This window comes from Phyllostomus discolor, chromosome 3, assembly GCF_004126475.2.
Source record: "Phyllostomus discolor isolate MPI-MPIP mPhyDis1 chromosome 3, mPhyDis1.pri.v3, whole genome shotgun sequence".
Lineage (NCBI taxonomy): Eukaryota > Metazoa > Chordata > Mammalia > Chiroptera > Phyllostomidae > Phyllostomus > Phyllostomus discolor.
Window position 1 is genome coordinate 125410661 of NC_040905.2, and position 25060 is coordinate 125435720.

Here is a 25060-nt window from a genome sequence, read left to right on the forward strand (position 1 = left end):
TGGGACCCAAATGCTTCTCTACTAGCCTACACAGATATAAACTGAAGCTTCAGGAACAAAGGAGATGTGAGAGGACCAATATCTGCCACATGGCTACAGTGTGCCATGGGTTGCATCCAGGCCTTCAGATATCTTGCTTGTGCCTATATTGGGCACCATTGCCTTTCCCTCTGGAGGTTCAGAGAGATTAAGAAACTTGCCTGAGATTACCCAGCAATATCAACACTGCAGAGACAGGTTTGGAGCTGAGGTCTGTGAGGCTGTCAAACCCTGTGCATTTTTCAAGGTCACATGCTGCCTCCCTGCTGAGGACTTGGCAAGTTGTGATGCAGAATCTTAAAAGAGATTAGCTTCAACCATGTCCAAGAAATTTTTAGTCTGTCACTGTTTCTTCTAAGGGCCACTGGAAGAGAATCCTGAGGAAGATAAAAATAAACATTTTAAAATCCTCACCTGGGGTTATGCTTATTGATTTTAGAAAGGGTTGAGAGAGAGAGAAACACCAATCAGTTGCTTTCTGTATGCACCGCTTACTGGGGATAAAATCTACCTAGGTATGTGCCCTAACTGGAAATCAAACCCACCACCTTTTGGTATATTGGACAAGGGTCCAACCACCGAGCAGCTAACTCACTCTACCTACCTACCTACCTACCTACCTACTTATTTATTTATTTATTTTCAGGACATTCCATTGATGGGTTCATAACTGAACAAGACATAAAGCTGTTTAAGAGTCTTAATGAGTATGTCTGGCTGCTTCACTTCTTCACTACAAGAAATGTCCTGACTCAGAGTTGTTGATTTCTTCTGCATGTGGGAAGCTTCTGAGAAACAAACTATTTTGAAACCTCATTTCTTCATGGGACCACGGTGCCAATCAAAATCTGATTTCAGGACTCTGAATTGAGAAATTAGCAAACCAGCTAAGTGATGCCAGAGAAAAGTGCCTATTGGGAGTTTTGATCTGACCAGGGGTAATCAAGATACAAGAGGAGCTAGTCTCCTGTTCAAAGTAGAGAGGTTAGCTTCCCTGCCCTGCCTCCTCCTCAGAAACACAACTTTTTCTCATGGGAGAAAATATCAGAATGGATAGACAGCTGGAACTGCCTTATCATTCCAAGTGAGACCGTTAGTCATATGAGATGGAAAGATGGTTGGGATCCCAAATCACTGAATCTTCAACTGGTTTGGGTAAGTCACATTGCAAGCTGCAAGGCACTGAGGGGGTTACTAAGACAACTGAATTTAAAATTTTAATTACAATTATCTAACTCCCTCTTCAACAACAAAAGCTGAGGGAGGCAGGGACTGGCCGTTTCATTCATCAGGAGTCAAGGGACAGAATGTTTCTGTACAAAAGATTAGATTTTTGTCATTACAAATTTTCTTCCACTTTGAAAAGAAAGATTGCCACAAGTTTGAGGTCCAGTGTGATTTATTAAAGTCTCTCCCTGGAAAAGAGCAGTGTGTTCTTCAGAAGTCCTAATGAGTCAGAGGCTAAAGTCCTGGGACAGAGATGGCCAGAGGTCAGCTCAGTGAGAAGCTGTCAGCCCTGCCTACAAATAGCTCAGCAGATGAAATCAGAAACCTTGTCACCACGCTACTCCTTGCTTTTTAAAAATCTAGTTTTGGGGTAGTTTTCAGTCCTTGTCAGTGTTGGGAGGAAAGTACATGGAGAGAAGGGATGTAGGAAGATAGGTTCTGCCGTTAAAAGACTAAATCATGGAGTTCTGGCTGGTGTAGCTCAGTGGATTGAGCATGGGCCTGTGAACCAAAAGGCTGCTGGTTCGATTCCCAGTCAGGGCCCATGCCCACATTGTGGGCCAGGTCCCCAGGGGGGGCATGTGAGAGGCAACCACACATTGATGTTTCTCTCCCTTTCTCCTTTCCTTCCCCCCTCTCTAAAAATAAATAAAATCTTTAAAAAAATAAATTTTAAAAGACCAAATGATGGAGATCTTATAGTCTTGGAAAGAAAATGAAGAAAACAAAAAGAATATGCATCTTTGCAAAGAAGGCAAGGCATATAAAATTCACAGGTTAAGATTTTTGGCACACGAAAGAAACTCAGAGGCTAGCCAGCAATTAGACTGCCTCGCATCTTGGAGAAGGCTGGGTGGGAAAGGTAGTTTCTACACTCAATATAGTAAGAAAAAAAATGTACAGTTAAAATCACCTTGAATTACTGATGGAGACAGGTAAGCCACATGTCACCTGGTCCAGCAGTTAGTTTTTCTTCCACTGCAAGAATAGATCAGCATTTCATTGGATCTGCAGATGAAGTAGTTGAGTTCACAGGCCCTAGATTGAATGAAAATACTTAAACATTAGAATTTCCTCTGGGCAAGGAGACGTATTCACAATGAGACTGACTACATGGAAGAAGAATGACTGATGAGACAGCAGAGTCATGTCTTCAGTTCAAGATAGACTGGGGTGTTGTACTCATTGAATGGCCAACACACCTGCCAGTACATTTGGAGTTCTGTCTCTTTAGTAAAGGCCTATAGCTGCACTAGTGTTAAATACACCCATGCTCTTACTCCCCTGATACAGTATTGTATAGTAAAAACTATATTGTAATAGTATTATAGCAATATGTATTTCCATTGCCAAACCCTGCAATACTTACCCAGAGCATAAAAAGCTATGCTCCTGCTTACAGGAGCAGGCTCTAAGATTGGAATATAATGCCTATTTTTAAAAATTTATATTGTGTTTTAGAGAGAAGAGGGGAGAGAGTGAGACAGTGAGAGACACTGATTTGTATTTACATTTATTTATGCATTCATTGGTAGATTCTTATATGTGCCCTAATTGGGGATCAAACCTGCAACCTTGGCATATGGGGACAATGCTCTAACCAACTAAACTTAATATGCATTTAAGTGAAACATGTGTTTTTGTGTATGCGTATGAAGGAGATAGGGATGGGTCTCACAAAATTTCCATGAAAAACCATGCTCAATCCAATGATGCACTTTGTAAAACAAACAAAAAAAGATTTTACTTATTTTTAGAGAGTGGGGCAGGGAAGGAGAGAAACATCGACGTAAGATAGAAATATCCGTTGGTTGCCCCTTCCGGGGACCAAACCCCACAACCCAGACACATGTCCTGACTTTGGGAATCTAACCAGCAACCTTTTAATTTGCAGGACAACGCCCAATCAACTGAGCCATACCAGTCAGGGCATCCAATGATGCACTTTTTAAGGTGACATTTATCTGGAAATTAGAAGGTGCAAAAGATAACAAAACACACACAAAAAGCCCACTTTTAAACAAATCTATAACTTAAAAAAAGCCTACAAATATTGTGAGGGAGGTATATTGTTTTATGGCAGTCATCAGAACTCCCTGCAAGTAGGTAACTTCTTTCCATCAGTTGACATGTCTGGCGATGGCATTTCCATGAGAAGCCCTGTCATTCTTCAGTCTTCCTCCCACAGGCTTCCAAATGATGCTTTCAAGGAGGATGTAAGGTCCATGACTTCAAGGATTAGTGTTGTCCACTCAGGCATGATGCTACTAAACATCATGTGGTAAGTACCAATATTTTGGAGGTTTTTAAGAAGATAATTTGAATTTTTGCCCCAATCAAGGAGAAGGGTTTTGTCGTCTGGTTTACATTCAAGACCTAGTTGGCTCATTATTCTGAGAAATAAACTTTCTTCTGGATTAAGAAACCTCATCATGAGACTTGAGATATACTGGTTTGGAAAGTTTCCTCAGTTTTTCTTGGCTTTGAAGCCCCCGGCCTCGTAGTGGGGTAAGCCCCATTGGAGGCAGATGAATCTGAGTAAGAAAAATAAGAATAATGATAATATTAGGAATTATAATCATTGCAGTAACTTATATTTATTGAGGACTTACTAAATACCATGTTCTCTCCTAAGCACTAAATCTACAGAGTCACTAATCCTTATAATCATCTCATAAGGAACTACATCAACATTAATAGATAAGAAAATGGAGGCTCAGAAGTTACAACTTGCTGAAGATTATACAGTAAGTGGTGGAACTGGGATATGAACCCAGATATGTCTGATGCCTGCACTCTTCACTGTGTTGCCTGCTTGGAGGAAAAAAGGGCCACAAACCACACAGTGAGATAAAAACGCAAGGACGATGAGGAAAAAAGTGCGTACACAAAGATGTTATGTGCATAGTGGCAAATGGGGACTGACTTAAAATGCCTACTAAAGGGCACTGGTTGAATGACAGCACATTCTCACAATGGGACACAAGGCAACCAGGTGAAAAGACAGAGGCAGACATGCCAGGATGTGAAGTAAGACACACAGGCCATAAACAGCACACACTAGGGTTCCATGTACTTAGTGAAGAAAGTGTACGTACATGAGTGCACAGATAAGACTACAAGGGTAAATAACTAAACTGTTAGGTTGAGCCAATACCATAAAAAACTGTTTTTTGTAGGTCAAGTGTAGAAAACTGGCAATTTCATATGGTCAACCCAATAGTCATAGAGGTTACTTCCACAGGGTGTGAATTTGTGACAAATTTCACTTTCTACTTAAGCATTCCTTTAATGTATGAACTTTATTTGTTTATTAATACACCTGTCCTTCATAATAAAGAAATCTTTCCATAAAAGTGAAAAGAAAAAGAAAAAGCTATGTAAATGTGAGCTGGCTTTCCCTTCTACACGTAGGAAAGTTTTGCAAGTAGGAGAAATCAGGCATTCACTGACATTTGGGTTGGTTGTGATGGGTTGGAAGCATACAAGTACAGCTTGTTTTCAACATGTCTCCTACAGTAGTTCTAGACTTCTCAGCAAACCCTCAGCAAAGGATAAGTACCCACCACGTATTAACTGGGGTCATACTTACTGGCCTTGGATAAGGAATCTGGTAATGTAGTCCAATTTCAATCCTGGCTGTGCATTCATCTATACACTGCTTAATCAGGTCTGTGTCTGTAAGCTAGTAAAAGAGGAAAACAGGTATCTTTCTAATGCTACACAGAATATAGGTGCATGTTTTCTGAAATTTTCAGTTTACCAGCCAAGAAATTAAATATTGAAATTTGAAAATTCAGAAGCAATTTAATGTAAAATTTACTGTGGATTAAATTTTTAAAATAAAGTCTACCTCTTACCTCTGTTTCCCCGTTCCTCTCTCAAGGACAACAGTAACCAGCAGTTTTTTGTTTGTCCTTCCAGCAATATTCTCTGAATATATCAGCATACATTTATACACTTCGGTTTTCTTTTTGTACACAAATGACAGCTCACTCTGTTCTGAACTTTGCTTTTCATCACTAATAAACTGAAGCTCCTTCTACATGTACACATATAAAGCTACCCCATTCTTTTTAACGGCTACACCAAACTCCAACATAAGTTAACCAATCTACTACTGGACATTTAGGTTATCTCCAATCTTTGCCATCTTAAACAACTCTGTTATTGGTCCCTCTAAATTTTTTTTGGCTCATATTGCAAATTATCTAAAAGATATTATCTAAAAGATAATTTCCTGCAGAAAAGAACTGTGTGTCAAAGGGTATATATGTTCATGCATTTTTAATTCTCATGGAATTAAATTAATTCTCTAGATTCAAATTACCCTCTAAGACAGTGACTTTCAGCCTTTTCTATTTCATGGCACACATAAACTAATTACTAAAATTCTGAGGCACACCAAATAATATATTTCTTCTCATCTGACAAAAAGAAAAAGGAATAAGTTTGATTCATTCACACCAGACAGCTATTGTTCTGTTGGCTGCTGTAATTTTTTTTTAGTTTGACAGTCTAAGGGAAAAGAAGTCAGTGCCCAACTGAATAGTCAGGTATTCTGTTTTAAAAATTGTTGTGGCGCACTGGTTGAAAATTGCTACTTTAAGAGGTTGACCAATTTAAATTCCTACAAGCAAGCTATAAATTATATTCCCACAACACTGAGTGTCTTCTTCATATCCTCCCCATGTTGATCAAATTTTGAAGTAACCCAACTGGGTCAGCAAGTGCTGTCTAGACACCCCTGAGATACTGGAGAATGATTCATTTCTCATTTTGCATTGTGAACTGCTTTGCTCATTAGTAAGGGGAAGAAATGGCTTTTGAAACCCTAAAATAGTCAAATCATTGTAGTCCAGTTTCAAGTAACAGAATGACAAATACATTCCGAAAAACAGAAAGCTAGGTGAAGTGGAGAGAGCCTCTCATTCCAAGGATGCTAAGAGTTTGCAAGTGGCCTCAAAGTCAAGCTGGGACTGCATCAGCCCCACATGATACCCACAGGGAAGTCTGGGCCACATGGCTTGGAAATTCCAAGGTGTCCTATGGCACCTCTTGAAGTAGAGGAATTCCAGGACTTGCAATGCACAGAACCCAGTTGAGTCCCTTAGAGCAGAGGCTCAGCTTTCTGACCTCCGTGCTTCTAGGAAGCTATTGCTTTGATGTCCACCTTGGGAACATGTTCATGTTCTTCCCCATTTGCTTCTTAGGATTCAGAGCAATTCATGAGATACCCTTGGAGTATTATCAAGCTCTTATAGACAGTAAGGTTATGAGAAACTACTTTTGTCTGTTTGCATGAAGGATGGTGGAGAAAGAAGCCCCTGATAAAGCTATGGTTAAAGGGATTGAGGGCTCCTGGGGCTCCAGTTGTCCATCTGAACAAGTCTGGGTTAGAGTTCCTCAAATCCCACCTTTTGGAGGCTGCCTGCATGATTTTTCTATATCTACATACCACTTATACCAATATTAAACTTTTTCTTTTCTTTTTTTTTTCTTTTCTTTTTTTCTTTTCCTTTGCTTTCCTTTTTTCTCTTTTTTTTTTTTTTCTTTTTTTTTTTTTTCTTTTCTTTTCCTTTTTTTTCTTTTCTTTTCCCCTCCGTCCCTCCCTTCCTTTGTTTATTTATAGAGAGAGGGAAGGGGAGAGATAAAAAGAGGGAGAAAAACATTAATGTGTGGTTGCCCCTCATGTGCCCCCTGCTGGGGACTTGGTCTGCAACCCCAGCATGTGCCAGGAATCGAACCAATGACCCTTGGATTTGCAGGCCAGCACTCAGCGCACTGAGCCACAACAGCCAAGGCATAAACTTTTTCTTTAAATGGATTTTCCTAAGCATTGTATTTGTGAAATGACCTGATACTGTTTTCTTTCTAATACATAGTAAAACAAGCACATATGTTAAAATTAAAAGCCCATGTACCTCCCTCAACAATTAAAATCTTACTCATGTACCATCATTGGCACATATGTGCCCTCTGGCTCCCACCACATTAGGCCAATTCAAGCAGAAGCAAATGAAGGATTGATTATTGCCGTAACTGAAAACCCAATGGATCAATGAGCCCTCAGGTGAGTGAGCCTGCAGGGGTTTACTGGGCATGTACTACTGTGATATCCTCAGCACCAGGCTGGACACTGTTACGCCTGCCTTTATTGGTCCCTGCCTTTATTACCTAGGCAGAACAATTCTGACACTTGAAGCTGCAGAGAAGACACAGTGGTACATAATCAACTAGTATATAGGAATTCATCCTGGGGTCGGGGGAGGGCAGAGAAATTGAAGAAGGCTTCCTGAAGGTCAACTGAATCAAAGTATTTGTAAATGCTTGTTAATTTATGACAACCACAAGGCAAGGCCCATGGGATACGCTAGGAAAGTACAAGTCACTGTCTGTGCATCTGAGGAAATGACAGCCTGGTTGGGGAGCCCATAGCAATATAAGTGAAACAAAGAAAGGAAGAAAAAGTCAGTGGTCTGCAAACTTTTTAAATTACCAACTCCTTTCAATAAATACCTTTGAATCCACAGATTCCATATAGGTATTTGTATTGATTTTTTTGAAAGGATGCAATAAAAACAGAAACAGCACTTACAATATTCAATTTCCATTCCTCCCAGGATAGTTTTAAGGATCTCAGAGCTATATATACTCTGTTGTGGCATGCAGGGTGTACACTAGAAACAAAAACTGTTTGGAGAAGCTGGAGGAGGGTCAGGGGGTAGAGACGCTTCACATGCAAGCTGGCTATATAAAGCAGGGAGTTTTAGGGATTCTAAGAAGGTAAAGTACTAAAGATGGGGAGGGTTTCTTTTGTAGCACTTATCCCAACTGTAATTTTACACTTCTTTCCCTCTAATTCTGACACATCTTTGAGGGGCCATGTCTTGGTTTTGCTCATTTTATATCCTCAATGTCTAGTCTGGTGTTTGGCACATGGAGGGCACTCAGAGACCTGTTGAGTGAAGGAGCCAAGCGTTATAGAGTGGTGACAGGAGCCACAACAGAAATGGACAAGCCTGGAACGGGAGAGGAAGGGAGGCAGTCTTGTGGAAAGATGAGTTCTACCTTAACCATTATGCTTGGAGTGGGGGGGAGGCTCCTTCAAGTGGGGTGGTGAAAGGCTGAGGCTGGGTGTTCAGATATGGGAGCTGGAACCACAAGGTGGATGCTGGCTTCTTCAGCCTCAGAGCATATGGCTGACCTTCGGAGGACCCATAGAGCTGGCAGCAGGGTATGTAGAGAAGGCAGAGCCAAAAAGGAGACAGAGACAGGGGTCAGAGAGGAAAAAAAAAAAGAGTAGAAGTCAGGAAGTTCATGAGGGAACAGGAACAGCATTGAATCTGAGAGATCAATGCAGCAGATGCAAGAAAGGTCAGGAACTGGAAGCCTCTTCCCAGGCTCTGTGCCAGGCACTCTTCCTAAGCTACCAGATAATGTTTAAGGGTGTACTGGGACAAGTCAAATTGAGCCTCTTAGAAATGGTTTTTGGCTCCCTAGTGTTTGTTTGGGTGTACATTTCCATTCAACTAGTTCATGGGAACACTATTTTACCCAATTCTGTGATTCCAGAAGGCAAACTCACTATACTAGCCAAAGAGGCTTGAGTTCAAAGCTAAGTTATAAAGGAAGCCCTGTGTCTTAACCCTGTTCTCCTCCCTCAGAATGGGTTTATACTTGGAGGCCTTGAATAGTTTATGAATTGAAAAAAAAATGAACTGTGTATCTCCTGTGGGAGTAGCCCGCAATAGGCATAGCATGTGAGGGCCTATTCCTCCTTTGAAAACTTTCACTGGCCTGACTCCTCTCACCTGGCTCAGTGGTCTTCTCAGGATGCTGGGACACTGAGCTAGTTACTAGCTGGACCAAGACTGAGACGAGTGCAGAGAGACGCCAGAGCTAGTCTGTTTTCTGGTGGCTGGGCAGGTTAATCAGGCTGTGCCTCCAGCCCCTTCCTGCCCATATTCTGCCACTGTGACTGTTCAGTCCTCCCAATGTTAGGGCAGAAAAGAAATAACAAACACATGAAACTGCTCTCCTTGAAATCTCCAATGGAGGCTACTCACGTTTTTGTTTTTCTGGAACAGCATCCTGGCTTCATTTAATATGTATTGTTTTTCTTTAATAGTGTCTTCCATCTGCCCTGATGCTGCCTGCCATTTCCTCACAAGTCTGAAAATTCGGCGGTAGAGGGCAAGAACTTCTTGTCTTGTTGCTGTTGTCATCCTCAGACCCACCAAAATAGAAGAGGGGAAATTTGAATAAAAATCCAACCTGACAGTAGGCAGCTAAGAGATACACATTTTTAAAAACAATAAGGCTCTTGAATTAGACTAAAAATAATTGCTCTTTCTCAAGTAGTCTTTTTAGTAGCATTGCTGGACAGTTGTGGTACGAGTACCAACTATCTCTCAGTTGGCCTGTGCATCACTGCACAGTTGAGGGCCACTCAACTACACCATTTTCCAAGACAGCCATTCTTACAAACCAAAACCAAAAACACATTTACTATTCATTAAACCACTACATGCTTTACCAGAGAATCTTAGGAATGATGGTTTCAGGGTGTATTCTGATAAAATTACATCACTGATCTGAGAGCCTAGGAGGTGGCACATTTTGAGTGATTGAATTTAATGCAGGGATTGCAAACTTAAGTTCCTCGAAGGCTGGCCTGCAGGAAAACTTGCTGAGTAGGGATAGTGGCCAACTGTAGAAGACATGCCTCCTTAAAAGGGGATAGTTGCTACTCAGCCCCAGCCAGCTGCTGCCATGTAGAAATGAGGACCTAGGGATGCCAGATCTCCTGATAGCTAAATAAAAGGCCACCTAGATTTTTAAACTATAAAATTTCAAAAGAGATACTAATTCATTCCTTTTGAAAATGTGAGTACCACAAAGGCTAAACAAATTTTGCCTGCAGGCGCAATTCTACCTCTTATTTTATCATAACCTTGTTGAAAATATTTCTTAAAATTATTGGTCTATTTCCTTATGCAGGTAAGAACTGTGCAATCAGTATAACGGAAAATCTTTATGATGGATGACTGAAATCTTGTGGATCCTCTGGGTTTTTACTCTGAAACATCAACATTTTATGTTCAAAGCACTTGTATAAAACCTGATCTAAATGCATCCTCTAAAGTTAACTGCATTTTCTGCATCATCCACCATCAGAGAGATGTAAATTAAAACGACACAATGAGGTACCACTTCACACCGGTCAGAATGGCATCATAAACAAATCAACAAACAATGAGTGCTGGAAAGGATGTAGAGAAAAGTGAACCCTAGTGCACTGTTGGTGGGAATGCAGACTGGGTCAGCCACTGTGGAAAACAGTATGGAATTTCTTCAAAAAACTAAAAATGGAACTGCCTTTTGATCCAGTGATTCCACTCTTGGTATTATGCCCTAAGAATCCTGAAACACCAATCCATAAGAACCTATGTACCCCAATGTTTATAGCAGCACAATTTACAATAGCCAAGTGCTGGAAATGGCCTAAATGCACAACAGCAGATGAGTGGATAAAAAACTATGGTACATTTACACAATGGGATACTATGCAGCAGAAAGAAAGAAGGAGCTCCTATCCTTTGCAACAGCATGGAGAGCATTATGCTAAGTGAAGTAAGCCAGGCAGTGAAAGACAAATACCATATGATTTGTCTTATAAGTGGAACCTAATCAACAAAGCAAACAAGCAAGCAAAATGTAACCAGAGACACTGAAATAAAAGAGCAAACTGACAGTGACCAGAGGGGATGGGAGAGAGGGATAATGGGGGAAAATAGGGAAAGGTCCATTAAGGATCATATATGAAGAACATATGGACAAAGCCAAAGGGGCTAGGTTTGAGGGTGGGAAGCAGGAATGGGTGGGGTAGGGGGCTGTGGGGTGAAAATGGAGACAACTGTACTTGAACAATAAAAAAAGCAAGCAAATAAAAAAGTTAACTGCATTTTTAAAATTCGTGTTACATTTATTTTTATTATAAAATATTTCAGATATACAAAATGACACAGTAATACAATTAGCAGCCATATATTCACAATGAACCTTTAAATAAATTATATACAAAGTTGAAACCCCCATTGTACCTCTTCCAAATCACATTCCCTTTGTTCTCTACTAGAAGGAAACACTATCCTATATTCATCTTTCTCACACATATCTTTACATTTAACATTATATAGTATTACTTAAGTTTAAAAACTATACACATAAAAAGTTGTCTTTTCACAATTTGATTTTTTGCCCATATTTTAAGATGTATCCATGTTGTTCCATATAGTTCTAATGCATGTATTCTCACTATTACAATTCAGTGCATTGTATGAAATTATCCTGTGTGTACTCTCCTGCTGATGGACATTTGGCAAAAACTTCAGCCTATTTCTTTACTATTAAATTTAAATTTAGGAAAGAAAAAAAGAAGTTCTACACTGGAAGATTCTGATAAGTCAGACTTAAGAGAATGAATACTGTCCTGCCTTTAACAAGTGGGAGGCAGAGAAGAAAACTGGAACACAGATTTGGAGTGAGTGTAGGGCCAGGCACTGGGACACCTCATCATGAGTACCCAGCTTTCCTCAAACAAGCTCATCAGGATCAGGAAGTAGACTGTTCACGCCCTTTGGGAATTTGATCTATATCCAACCCAAATGGGAGGGGTAACAAACGGAAATAGTATGCTTTAGAGTAGTATTGAGTTTATAAGAATTTGAGCAGCTAAAGAATTTGATGGGAGCTGGAAGGTGATGTGTTTATCCAGAAATTCTAAGTACCAGTAAAGAATTCACCGTACAGAGAATCTCTTTCAAATATGATTATTTATTCTACTTACCCTGACCCTGGTGAATTTTCTTGAGCAATGAAAAATGAACCAAGGCTTAACTATTTGATGAAAAGCTTGAAAGCACTACTTCACCCAATTCAAAAGTTAACAGTACTAAAGTTATATTTAACACCAATTCTGATGTCCATGATGCTTAAAAGAATTCCTAAAAACCAGGAATTTTTTGGAACATAATACTTTGTGGCTAATCATTAATAAAAACCCAGCTGAGATGATGACATTTTTCTTAAGGAAAAAGGTTTCTGCGTTTCTGGCTCTCCCTAAAGTTCCATGGTTTCATATGAAAATCTGTGAGTGAGTTCCTGTGAGAGGCAGGGAGTCTATAACTAACTTCTATTAATGACTGCCTCACTTCCCTATCATTACCAATGGAATTGAACTGACTATATGACCCTGAAGCAAAAGGAAGGTCTGGCATATTAAAACAACAGCAATCCTCTGCTAAGTCAGACTTTTAATTGGTTTCGTTCTACTCTAGCTTCAATTGATAACTGATCATACACCAGAATCTGTTATAGGAGCCCTGTAATTAAGGTACTCAAGGTAACAAGCAGAAATAACAATTAGTACTTAATAGGCCTATTTTCAAAACACTTTAATAAATGTTTAAGTACTTGGAAAACTAATACTGAAAGAGAGTTAAGTAATGTCTCTCTCTCCAACATCAGTTGACCCAGAAAACCTAAATCTGCTACTGAAAGCATCCATTCACGGGCATGAATCAAAACCCAACCAAATGGTAGCAGGAGTTTACAACAAAGTAAAGATTTACTAGTTGAGGAAATGCTGCCAACTCCAGGGTCATAGATAAGCTGGTGCTTAATGACCTGGTTCCTGAATGGCTTCCAGGGGATAGGTTGTATAGGGGAAAATCATTCCACAAGGTGGCTGAGGGGACTGGAGTTGTGGGCTCCACTAAGTGGTTGGGCCAGGACAGAAGTAGTTGGTCACTGTGTTAGGTTTTGTGAGGATGTGGTTGTAGGGTCATTCTGTGTTCACTGGTCTGGGGCTGAAACACAACTGAAATCAAGGTATTATTTATCATTAGCTTGACCGAAATTCTGTTTCTGTGGTCAATAGGCCCGAGGCTTTGTTGTTAAGACAGTTTGATACTGCCCAGAATCTGATGTCCTAAGGGCTTAATGATTAAAGGAGTGGATGGACAGACAGGAGAGAAGTCACGTTAAAGAAATGGAGTTGCTGCAGTTACAAATTCCAAAAATTTCCTTAGAGAAGAGTCTAAAGCAGTTTTCCTGTGGTGTACTATTTACAAGCCTGGTCTACTACTTCTAATTTTTGTGTGAAAATGCAAAAAAAATGCTTCTTTTTGTTTTTTCCTTAATAGAATCCTTCAGTTCTTTGAGGAAATTATGTTCTTTCATACCTTAGGGGTACATACCCATCTGTTTTCCCTTTCTAGAAGGGAAGGGGGTCTCCTCTGACCCCCTCCCATGTACCTAACCAACCAACCAACCCCTAGTCATCCTTGAGTTCTCAGTGAAAACATGAGTGTCTCGGATGATCCTTACCCCCTCCCAACCTCCTCCCACCCCCAGCTTCTTCACTATATGCACCAGATCAGTTCTCTCTGCTGAACTGTCCTTGGCTGCTTGTATTTCTTCTTTGAAGCACTGATCACTCAAGGAGTGGTTTGTTAATGTCTGTCTTCCTCAGTAGATTCTAACCTTCATGGGGGCAGTAACATCTGTATTGTTTACTGCTGAATTCTCAGCACCTAGCAGGGTGCATAATTGGTAGTCAACAAATGCCTGCTCAATAAATGAAAATATCTCATGCTACAGAAACTTGAGATTCTGGAAACAAAATCATATATAGCCCTGACTGGGTGGTTCATCTGGTTGGAGCATCATCTGTGCACAAAAGGATTGCAGGTTTGATCCCCAGTTGTGGCATGCATGGGAGACAACTGATCGATGTTTCTCTCTGTCTCACTCTAAAATCCATGAGAAAAAACCATATCCTCAGATGAGGATTAAAAAAAGTCAGTCATATATGAAAAATGTTTTTTAAAAAGCTCTTTTCCTTTTGGTTTACATTTATTTGTCTCAGTTACTAGGAAGTAACCAGTTTGGATAAAAATGCCTTTTCCCTAGGAGTCTTCCTTCCTGTGGATTTAATGGCTCAAAAAGAACATTTATTCCTCAAACTATCAATGACCTCTCATTGATGCATAACTGGAGGAACCCTTTTCATTCCCCACTAGTTTTAGGGGTTGATATGATGCAATGGAGTCTCCTAGGATTTTCCCACTGGTGACACCAGAGATAGGAAATTGTTTAGAATACCCCAATTGAACTGCAGTCTCAAATGCCTGTGAAGTCTATTCTTGTAGAACTTTTACAGTAAAAATTTTTATATCTTTCACTCTGAGACTGATATTTCTTTAAACTCTGTGTCCTTTCACCTCCTTAACCCCAAATCCCACAATGAGGAAAGGCAGGACATAAAGTGTGAATGGAAGAAATTGTGATGGGAAAGGGGCCTCTTTTTTATTTTTATTTTTTAAAGATTTTATTTATTTATTTTTAGAGAGGGAAGGGAGGGAGATAGAGAGAGAGAGAGAGAGAGAAACATCAATGTGCAGTTGCTGGGGGTCATGGCCTGCAACCCAGGCATGTACCCTGACTGGAAATCGAACCTGTAACACTTTGGTTCGCAGCTCGTGCTCAATCCACTGAGCTACACCAGCCAGGGCTATGGGGCCTCTTTTTAAAAAATCGTATCCCATGTATAAACAATCCCAAACTAACAGTCGTTACCAAGCACCTGTCCTGCGTAGCCTGTGCCAGTAAGAACAGGATGACAAGGCTTGCTGCTAGTGCACTTGGCCTCTGGTCACAGTTGGAAAGTTTCCCCTGTAGCAGGTGTCCCAAAGATTGGTCGATGAAGTGATTTTTGATATAAAATACAACTATTTATCTTACTGTGATTCTCTTAATGTTTTTATGGCCCAACAAAACCATGATTTAAAGTAGCTTTGGTTTTATAGTGATAATACTTCGTTTAAATAAATGTATCACAACATATTTTAAGCTAGTTTAATGTATAGATAAATAATAAAAACTGTGATAGTGGAGTCTGAAAAAGAAATCTGGGAGCTGCTGCTCTAAGTCACCTGCTGTCTTGTCTAGTTGTTTGTCTTGGCTGAGCCATCCACTTAGAATGCCTATTGATGGCTAGCCACCCCACCCACCTAGTATATACCTATTCACAGTACTCATGTTTTTCTGGAACACCCTTTCACAGCCAGCTACTGCTCTTTTGCAATTTCAACGAGTCCCTTTTTCCCTCTGAATTTCTGGAGAGCAGGGACTGTTTTGCTCACTAGAATAGCAGTAGTATACTACTACTGCTGTTGCTGCTACTACTACTACTAATAATAACTACATTTGCTGTGCACTTACTCTGTGCCAGAGGCTTTACTATGTTCTTTACATATGTTAACTTCCATAATCATCACAAAAATTCTGTGAGGTAGATATTATACCACCAATCTGTTTTTATAAAGAAGGAACCTGACATGCAGAGAGGTTAAGTAATTAGTCCAAGGTCGCACCAGTGGGGTCATAATTCAAAACCAGACAGTCTGGAGTTAGACCCAAAGTTGTGATAACCCAACCTCAGTAGCTGTGTTGAATGTCTGTTGAGCAGAGGTGTCTAATCCATGGCCCATGGGCCACATGCAGACCAGGATGGCTAAGAATCCAGTCTAAAACAAAATTGTACATTTACTTAAAACCTTTTTCTTTGCTTATCAGTTTTCCTTAGTGTTTGTGTATTTAATGTGTAGCCCAATACAACTCCTCTTCTTCTAGTGTAGCCCAAAGACACCAAAAGGTTGGACACCTGAGAGTTCAGCCAATTGTGACAAAGTGAACTAAACAATTCTATTTCCATCCCACAAAGAGGAAAAGACCATTTTTTGTACCTTGATAAGGAAGACAATTATCTTTTTATAAGATTCCCTATATAGTATCTGTCCATCCCCCTCCCCTGGAGCTGCCTGCCCTCCTTCAATTACATTTCACATCAGCATTTGGCTGAGGAGGTGGACATTTGGCTGGACTGTTCTGCTTTTCCATTCCCTGCAGCAGCCAAAGGGAGCTGACATCACAAAAGAGATACTAGAGCTCATTACAGTGCTATCAGCCTGCAGGCCCCACACTACTGTGGAGGAAAAAGGGATTCTGCAGAAAATAATCTCACAGGTGATCTGATCCTAAATTCCTAACTGTGTAGGTTATGGCTTATAGTCATACCCCAGGTATATTACCTTCTTTAGTAGAAGGCTTATCTTTGCCTTAAGCAAACCCCATTCATTGTTTCTGTGCATCTAGATTACCACACCTTTGAAATGCCTCTTTTCAGACCCCCTCAAGGGAAACCACCACACTCAAGAGAGCACGTACTTTAACTATCCTATAATCTGATCCCCACCTTTTCTTCTGCCTCCATGTGGTGTGATCTTTCCTCCTTAATTCCAAATGAATAAAAGGAATTGCAAACTGTTATTCTCCAGAGTATCTTGCTTCCCAACAAGTATTGTCACTTCCACTCAAATAAACTCTGAGAAAAATTGTCTAAGTTTTAGACTTTCCTTATGCTGGCACTTACCTCCCAGGCACCCATCCATACATTCAACTTTTGTTCAGTGTCTACCATGTGCCAGGCTCATGTGTTTCTAAGGATAGTGATAAACAAGCAGCCATGATCTGTGCCCTCCTATGCTTATATTCAAGTGGCAGATGATACACAAGAAGAAATTTCTGGTGGTAAAATGTGCTCTCCAAGAATGAAACAGTAATAGATGAGTGAGCAGAGGTGGGGGTTATTATATTTGGGCAGCAACATTTGAGCAACCCCTGAATGCTATCAAGGAGCCTATTAATGGGAAGAGTTAAGAGGAAGGTGGATTAGGAAGAGGAAAGGGCAAGAGCAAAGGCTAAAGTGGGAACCAACCTCAATGTTGATGTACTCAGAGCTTATGGGGGAGGTTAGGCCACAGGCGGCTAGAACTGCACACAGGTTGGGAGGGGAAGGCCCTGGGAAGTTTGGTTTATAACCTAAGTTCAAAAAAGGAAGACACGCTCATTTTGAGCAAGTTGGAGCACCATGGTCTGATTTCCATATTTTAAAATGTGCTGAATTTCAAACTATATTGTAAGTACTTCTGATTCTACTAATCTTAGATATGGTGAAGAGTCTTGCTGTCAATGTAAGAAATTTACAAACCTATAGAATTTTTTAATTTGAGCTAAACTGACAACAATCACTAGGAAGCAAAATCTCAATGGATTGAATAAATGCTCCAGAGAATGACAGTTTCGCACCTTGAACCAAAGGAGAAGACATGAGGGGGTTACATGAAATCCACTAGTGGTAGATTAGGGAGGCAGGAGAAAACATAGTAGGGAAATCTCTGAGATTGGATAAAAACTAAAACAGACACATACTTCCTTTACATTGATGAGTACAGCATCATTAACAATATTTACAGGACACAGAGATGGTATGCAGGGAACAAGATAACAATGAGGGGGTTCTGTGGTCTCTGCTCTGGTGGGAGATTGTGCCTGGATGGGTGTGGAAGATTACTCTTACATTACAAAGTCATGTTACCATAGATGCGAAAAGATGACAGGCTTGGTTAAAGTGAACACTGACCTTTGTCAGAGAAGACACTGGCCTAGGACATGACTATCTGCCATGATTTGCTTTTAGTAAAGATGTTTTAATTTCAGACCATCATATGTGGTTACTTCATGTCCTCTAGAGTTTGTAAGGCGGCCACACAGGCCTCCCCTTGAGCTTGTCAGGTTTCGTATATGGCCCCCTTTTCGTCCACATTACCTAATACAACTCAACTGACAGGAGAGCTGGAATCAGTAGCCAAAAAAGCTGGATAATTGTTTCCCTCACCATAAATAAACTTTTCCCTGTTTTTAATTTGGAATCATTAGTGGGAACTTGTAATGGGCAGGGATGAATCTCCTAAAAAAATAGAGCCCTAGCCAGATAGCTCAGTTGGCTGGAGTGTTGTACCATGCACCAAAAAGGTTGTGGGTTTGATTCCTAGTCAGGGAGTATACCTAGGTTGCTAGTTCAATCCCCAGTCAGGGTGTGTACGGGAGGCAACCAACGGATGTTTGCCTCCCTTCCTCCCTCTCTAAAATCAAGAAACATATCCTCTGGTGAGTATTAAATAAATAAATAGAAAACAAGGCACCGACCACTCACTGTAGTATTGCCGGTACAGTGAAAGGGTCTGCAGAGAATTGAGAACCCCCTTTTCTCTGGCATATGTAGGTACTGGGCATGTCTAGATCTAGTTTTATAGGCAGCCTAGGGGAGATTTGTTAGTACTAGGGGCTTTATCCACTTCACCTTTTCCCTACCTTTAGAAAGACGATAGCAGCATGGACACTGGGGACTTTCAGAGCAGAGATGAAAATTCCTTCTCACAATGAAATTTATAGAAGCATGACTCTGTTGTCAGGAATGTCAAAATTCCAAATATTGAACTCTCATGAAGCTTTGCCTTCTATTGAAGAAAAATGGTTACAGCACAAACAAGGGATAGAAAAGGCAAGTTCCAGAATCCCTCACTTTCAAGCCCCAGGTAGAAGAGCTCTTTCCTTTCTTTCAAGATCTGGCCCTGGTAGACTTTTTTCTCATGATGACTAAATGAATGTAATGTAGTCAAATGTCTCTCCCAAGTAAATTATGGTTTTGAGGAATGGGCAGAAGGTAGAGATTGTGAAATTTGCCCAAAGGAAATCAGTCTCATGTGTTCATTGTGTACCAGTAGTGGCTGGACCCAGGTCGTGCGGCCCTATCTCCTTTGATCTGGGACTCTGACAAATGAAGGTCTCCACCCACACTTCTTTGCCTAGCTGCTGACTCTTATCCTTTGGCTCCCATCACTTTTATTGGTGCCTTCTTCACACTAACACTGGGTCAGCATCCTGGCCGTGCACATTGCTGGCACATCTTGTACACTCCCATCATAATGTTCATCCTGCTCTATTATAATTTTCTGTTTGATTTACCTTTCTTCCTCTACTGTGCAAGCTTTGGAGGGAGGTGGAAGAGAGGTTATCTTTCATTCATTACACTCATAGGCCAGGCATGCAGTTGGAGCTTGCCCCACAGGGTGGGGCAAAAGTAGGTTTACAGTTGTTGGTATGGGAAATACTACCATAATTAATAAATAATGATACAAGTATAAACTGTTTCATGTATTCACAATTATAAACCTACTTTTGCCCCATGCTGTATATCTGCAGGAAGAATAAATTACACACAAAAAACGGTAGCCACGGAACAATAGGACTTCCGGCAAGATGGAGGAATAGGTGGACGCACCGTACTTCCTCGCACAACCAAGATTAGAACAACAATAATTTACAACAATAATTTACAGTCAGAATAACGCCCAGATCCGGCAGAGGATTTATCTGAAAGGAAGTCAGGCAGCCAAGAAGTTGAAGTAGACGCGTTCATCCGGACTGGTAGGAGAAGACGAGCTGGGCAGGTGCGGGACTGGCTCGGGTCAGCGGCGCGTGGAGGTCAGGGAAAGTTTGGCGTGAAATCGGTGCGACAGCCATCCGGGGCGCAAGAACGCAGCGGTGATCCCTGAGTACGCAAGCTGCGGCTGGCAGACCCAGAGGGGTAGCGATTGTGGACCAGGGCAGAACTCGCAGCCCGGGAGCCCAGAGAAGGGTCTGAGTCCAGGAGAACGGAACTATCACCATTGTTTTCTCCCGTCCCCGCTCCCGCCCCACCCCCACGTATAACGTCACAATCTAGCAACTGGGGTGCCCAGCCCTGGTGAACACCTAAGGCTCTGCCCCCCACCGTAACAAGAGCAACCAGACCGAAAAAAAAAAAAAAGGAGAGACAGGGGAAATATATGTTTTCAACAGAGCAGATCAGTCCCCCAGGACTCATCCTTTTGAGCGACCAAGAATTAGCCAATCTATCAGATGCGCAGTTCAAAACACTGGTGATCAGAAAGCTCACGGAACTGGTGGATTTTGGACGAAATTTAGATGAAAGAATGCAGAGTACCATAAAACAGATGCAGGAAGACACGCGGAGGAGAGCCAATAGTGAAAGGAAGGAATATGAGTCTCAAAACAATACAGTGGACCAGAAGGAAGATAGAATCAACCAAGCAGGAAAGCATGATGAAATAAGAATTCAAAAAGTTGAGGAAAAGATTAAGAGCATCCAAGACACCTTAAACGTTCCAATATCCGAATTATAGGGGTACCAGAATCGGAAGGGGAAAAGCAACAGATTGAGCACGTATTTGAACAAATAATAAAGGAGAACTTCCCCAATCTGGCAAAGGGAACAGTCTTCCAAGAAATCCAAGAAGCTCAGAGAGCCCCAAAGAAGTTGGACCCAAGAAGAAACACACCAAGGCACATCATAATTACATTAGCCAGGGTAAAAACGAAGGAGAGAATCCTAGAAGCAGCAAGAGATAAGGGGACAGTAACCTACAAAGGAGTTCCCACCAGACTGTCAGCTGATTTCTCCAAAGAGACCTTACAGGCAAGAAGGGGCTGGAAAGAAATATTCCAAGTCATGAAAGACAAGGACCTACATCCCAGATTGCTCTATCCAGCAAAGCTCTCATTTAGAATGGAAGGGCAGACAAAGTGCTTCTCAGATAAGGTCAAGTTAAAGGAGTTCATCATCACCAAGCCCTTATTTTATGAAATGCTAAAGGGACTTATCTAAGAAAAGAAGATAAAGAAAAGACATGTATAGTAAAAGGACAGCAAACTCACAAATATCAACAACCACACCTAAAGCAAAACCAAAAGAAACGAAGTAAACAATTAGAACAGGAACAGAACCACAGAAATGGAGGGCACATGGAGGGTTAGCAGCAGCGGGGTGGGAGGAGGAGAGAGAGGGAAAAGGTATAGAGAATAAGTAGCATAGAATGTAGGTTGAAAATAGATAGGGGGAGGGCAAGAATAGTACGGGAAATGTAGAAGCTAAAGAACTCATAACTATGACACATGGACATGAACTAAAGGGAGGAAACGTGGGTGGGAGGGGTGTACAGGGTGGAGGGGAGAGAAGGGGGAAAATGGGACAACTGTAATAGCATAATCAATAAAATGCATTTTAAAAAATAAGTGGAACAATAAATCACTGTTTCTCTCCTCAAAAAAAAAAGAATGGTAGCCACTAATGTCCATTCTCATCTTGAGATATATGTGGTGATATATGAACCAGGTTTTCCAACTGAAGACCCTAGAGCATTTAAAAATACTAATAAACCCTCACAATGATGTTTTTGAGAGTGGTACTGTGCATGTCAGGACAAAGAACTGAAGATTCAATGTTATCTGGGGAAGAGGCCTTATCAGTTCCATCCAGGGTAGTATAAGATATTCAACACACAGCTATAAAGGAAACCTCAGTCTTCAGCTCGTCTAAGGCCAGTTAGGGTTCATCCACTGGACTAAAGTGATTTACTATGTTTCTGCTAAGCTTAGAACCAAGCATATAGGAAAATAGATTGTGATACTTTGTTTTTGAAAAACAATCCTTTAGTGGAATAAGGTTCATTGTACCCAAATGATCAGGAGTCAAAGCCAACTCAGAAAATGTTCATTTTAAGTTTGTCTTTGGAGAATCTCTAGGGAATTGAAATGTTCTTATAATGCCAAAGCAAACAGATTTCTGGGCCTTGATAGCAGAGTAGAGAATGACTGTCTTAGTTTTGGGCAGTTTTTCCACAAATGTAAGGAAGGGGAGACATAATGCAAAAATGAACTAATGGCTCTGCAGTGGTCAAACCTTGGCTTGGATCTTGTCTTCATCACATTGGCAAGTCTTCCTGAGCCTTACTTTCTTAAAATGTACAATGGGGCAACATCACAACCTTCTTCAAAGATTTCTTGTAAGGATCATCCATGAGATAATCCATGCAAATCAGTAAGCAAAGGGGAGTTAACAAAGACAAATGTTACCTGAATAGCAGGAAATGAAGGTTGCCTTTACGTATGCTAAGCTTTGTCTGCAGAAGTGTAAAGAAATGGATAGCTCCTTGGCAAATTTATTAAGACCTTTGTGGTAGTGATGGATTTTCCTACAGCTGCTTCCCTTTGATCATTAATAATCCCTGTATAGTAAATGGCTATTGTTCTTTGGTATGAGTCAATAACCCTGTTGGAGGCAGTGCTTATCTTCAGACACAGAGCATCTTCTTATTGAAAATATAATGTAGGTGCCAACATTACAGGCATGATTATGATCTCTTCTTATTTTTCTTCCTTCATCTCTTACTCCTCACATACCCTTTTCTTCACTTTTTACTCCATATAGGAAGTACTCCCCTATTCTCTCTACTTTCTGGCCTATACCCACATCCTATATAGAATCATCCCCAGTCAAATATGATATCCTTGAAGATAAACTGTGCCCCACATTTCTCTGTCCTTCCTCACCTCCATCAAACAACACACTCACCCCATGAACTTGTTCCCTGTTCTGGGTTCAGTTTTTGGTCACTAGAATCCAAAAAGGGAAGAGTCTGCCCTGGCTGATGTGGCTCAGTGGACTGAGCACTGGCTTGTAAAGAGTAAAGGTCCCCATAGGGTTTTCTATGTACACTATCATGTTGTATGCAAACAATGTCAGTTCTACTTCCTCCTTTCCAATTTGTAGGCCTTTTATTTTTTTGTTATCTGATCACTGTGGCTAGAACTTCCAATACTATAGCATAGAAGTGGTCAAAACAGACAACCTTGTCCTGTGCCTAATCTTAGTGGGAAAGCTTTTAATTTTTGCCTGTTGAGTATGATGTTGGCTGTGTGTTTCTCATATATTGCCTTTATTATAGACTCCACCAAAAAACTACTGGACCTAATAAGTGAATTTGGCAAAGCAGCAGGATACAAAGTCAATATTCAGAAATTAAAGGCATTTTTGTACACCAACAAGAAAATATCAGAAACAGAAATCAGGAAAAAAAATTCCATTTGATATAGCAACAAGACAAATAAAGTACCTAGGAATAAACTTAAATAAGGAGGTAAAACCTGCACTCAGAAAACTACACAACACTGAAGAAGGAAATTAAGGAACACAAACAAATGGAAGCATATACTGTGTTCATGGATTAGAAGAATTAACATCATTAAAATGCCCATACTACCCAAAGCAATTTATAGATTCAATACAATCCCTATTAAAGTACCAATGACATATTCCACAGATATAGAATATTTCAAAAATTAATATGTAACCATAAATGAGCATGAATAGCTGCAGCAATCTTGAGAAAGAAGAACAAAGTAGGAGAATCACAATACCTGATAGCAAATTGTATTACAAGGCCACTATAATCAAAACAGTATGATGCTGGCTCAGGAAGTGACACACAGACCAATGGAACAGAATAGAGAGTCCAAAAATAAACTCAAGTCTCTATGGGCAATATTTGACAAAGGGGGCAGGAGCATCAAATGGAGAAAAGATATCCTTTTCAATAAATGGTTTTGGGAGAGCTGGACAGCTACATACAAATAAATGAAACTCAACCACCAACATATACCATACACAAAAATAAACTCAAAATGGATATAAGACTCAAATATAAGTCTGAGCACTATAAAAGTCCTAAAGGAGAACATAGAAAAATTTCAGATATCTCACACAGCAATATTTTCACAAATATCCCTAGGGCCAGGGATATAAAGGAAAGAATAAACAAATGGGACTATATTAAATTAAAAAGCTTCTACACAGCTAAAGAAAAAAAATCAGCAAAATGAAAAGCAAACCAAACACACGAGAAAATATTTTTGCCAATGATACTATGGACAAGGGTGTTTTATCTCCAAAATAGATAAAGAATTCATAGGACTCCACTCCAGGAAGACAAAGAATCCAATTTAAAAAATGGGCAAAGGACTTGAGCAGACACTTATCCAAGGAGGACATACAGAGAGCCCATAGGCATATGAAAGGATGTTCAACATCACTAGCCATCAGAGAGATGCAAATTAAAACCACAATAAAATACCACCTCACACTGGTCAGAATGGCTATCATAAACAAATCAACAAACAAGTGCTGGCCAGGATGTGGAGAAAAGGGAACCCTAATGCACTGCTGGTGGGAAAGCAGACTGGTGCAACCACTTTGGACAACAGTATGGAAGTTCCTAAGAAAACTAAAAATGGAACTGCCTTTTGATCCAGTGATTCCACTCATGGGATTATACCCTATGAATCCTGCAACACCAATTCAAAAGAACCTAGGCACCCCAATGTTCATAGCAGCATTATGTACAATAGCCAAGTGCTGGAAACAGCCTAAGTGCCCATCAATAAATGAATGGATGAAAAACCTATGGTACCTTTATACAATGGAATAGTATGTAGCAGAAAGACGGAACTCCTATCCTTCGCAAGAGAATGGATGGAACTGGAGACTATTATGCTAAGTGAAATAAGACAAGTGAAAGACAAATGTCATATGATCTCACTTGTAAGTGGAACCTAATCAACAAAACAAGCAAACAAACAAACAAGCAAAATAGAACCAGATACATGGAAATAAAGAATAAAATGACAGGGACCAGAGGGGAGGGGAGAAGGGGATGTCGGGAGAAGAAAGGTGAACATGTACAAAGGACCCATGGACAAGGACAATGGTGAGGGTATTGTCTTTGGGAGTGGGGGTTGGATCAAGCAGGGGAGAACAATGGGAAGGAGGCAGACAACTGAAACTGAACAGCAATAAAAAAAAAGAAAAAAGAAAAGGTCTCTGATTCCATTTGAGGTCAGGGGACATGCCTGGATTGCAGGCCAGGTGCCCATTTGGGGGGCGTGTGAGAGGCAACCAAGTGTATACCAATGTTTTCTTCCTCTTTTT

At 40.5% G+C, this 25060-nt stretch overlaps 1 protein-coding gene across 4 annotated transcripts in view; it reads right to left on the reverse strand.

Moving 5' to 3' along the window:
• Positions 1 to 2916: 2916 nt before the first annotated feature.
• LYRM1 (LYR motif containing 1) overlaps positions 2917 to 25060 on the reverse strand; it is a 28740-nt gene continuing 6596 nt past the window's right edge. For 3 of the 4 annotated variants that reach the window (XM_036021404.1, XM_028531497.2, XM_036021403.1), the window contains exons 2-4: positions 9336 to 9495; positions 4859 to 4951; positions 2917 to 3800 (exon numbers count right to left, since the gene is read on the reverse strand). In XM_036021404.1, the coding sequence (XP_035877297.1) occupies positions 3684 to 3800; positions 4859 to 4951; positions 9336 to 9494 (369 nt within the window). In that variant the 5' untranslated portion in view covers position 9495 and the 3' untranslated portion in view covers positions 2917 to 3683. The remainder of the gene's footprint in view (positions 3801 to 4858; positions 4952 to 9335; positions 9496 to 25060) is intronic. The other variant, XM_036021402.1, reaches the window with a different exon arrangement.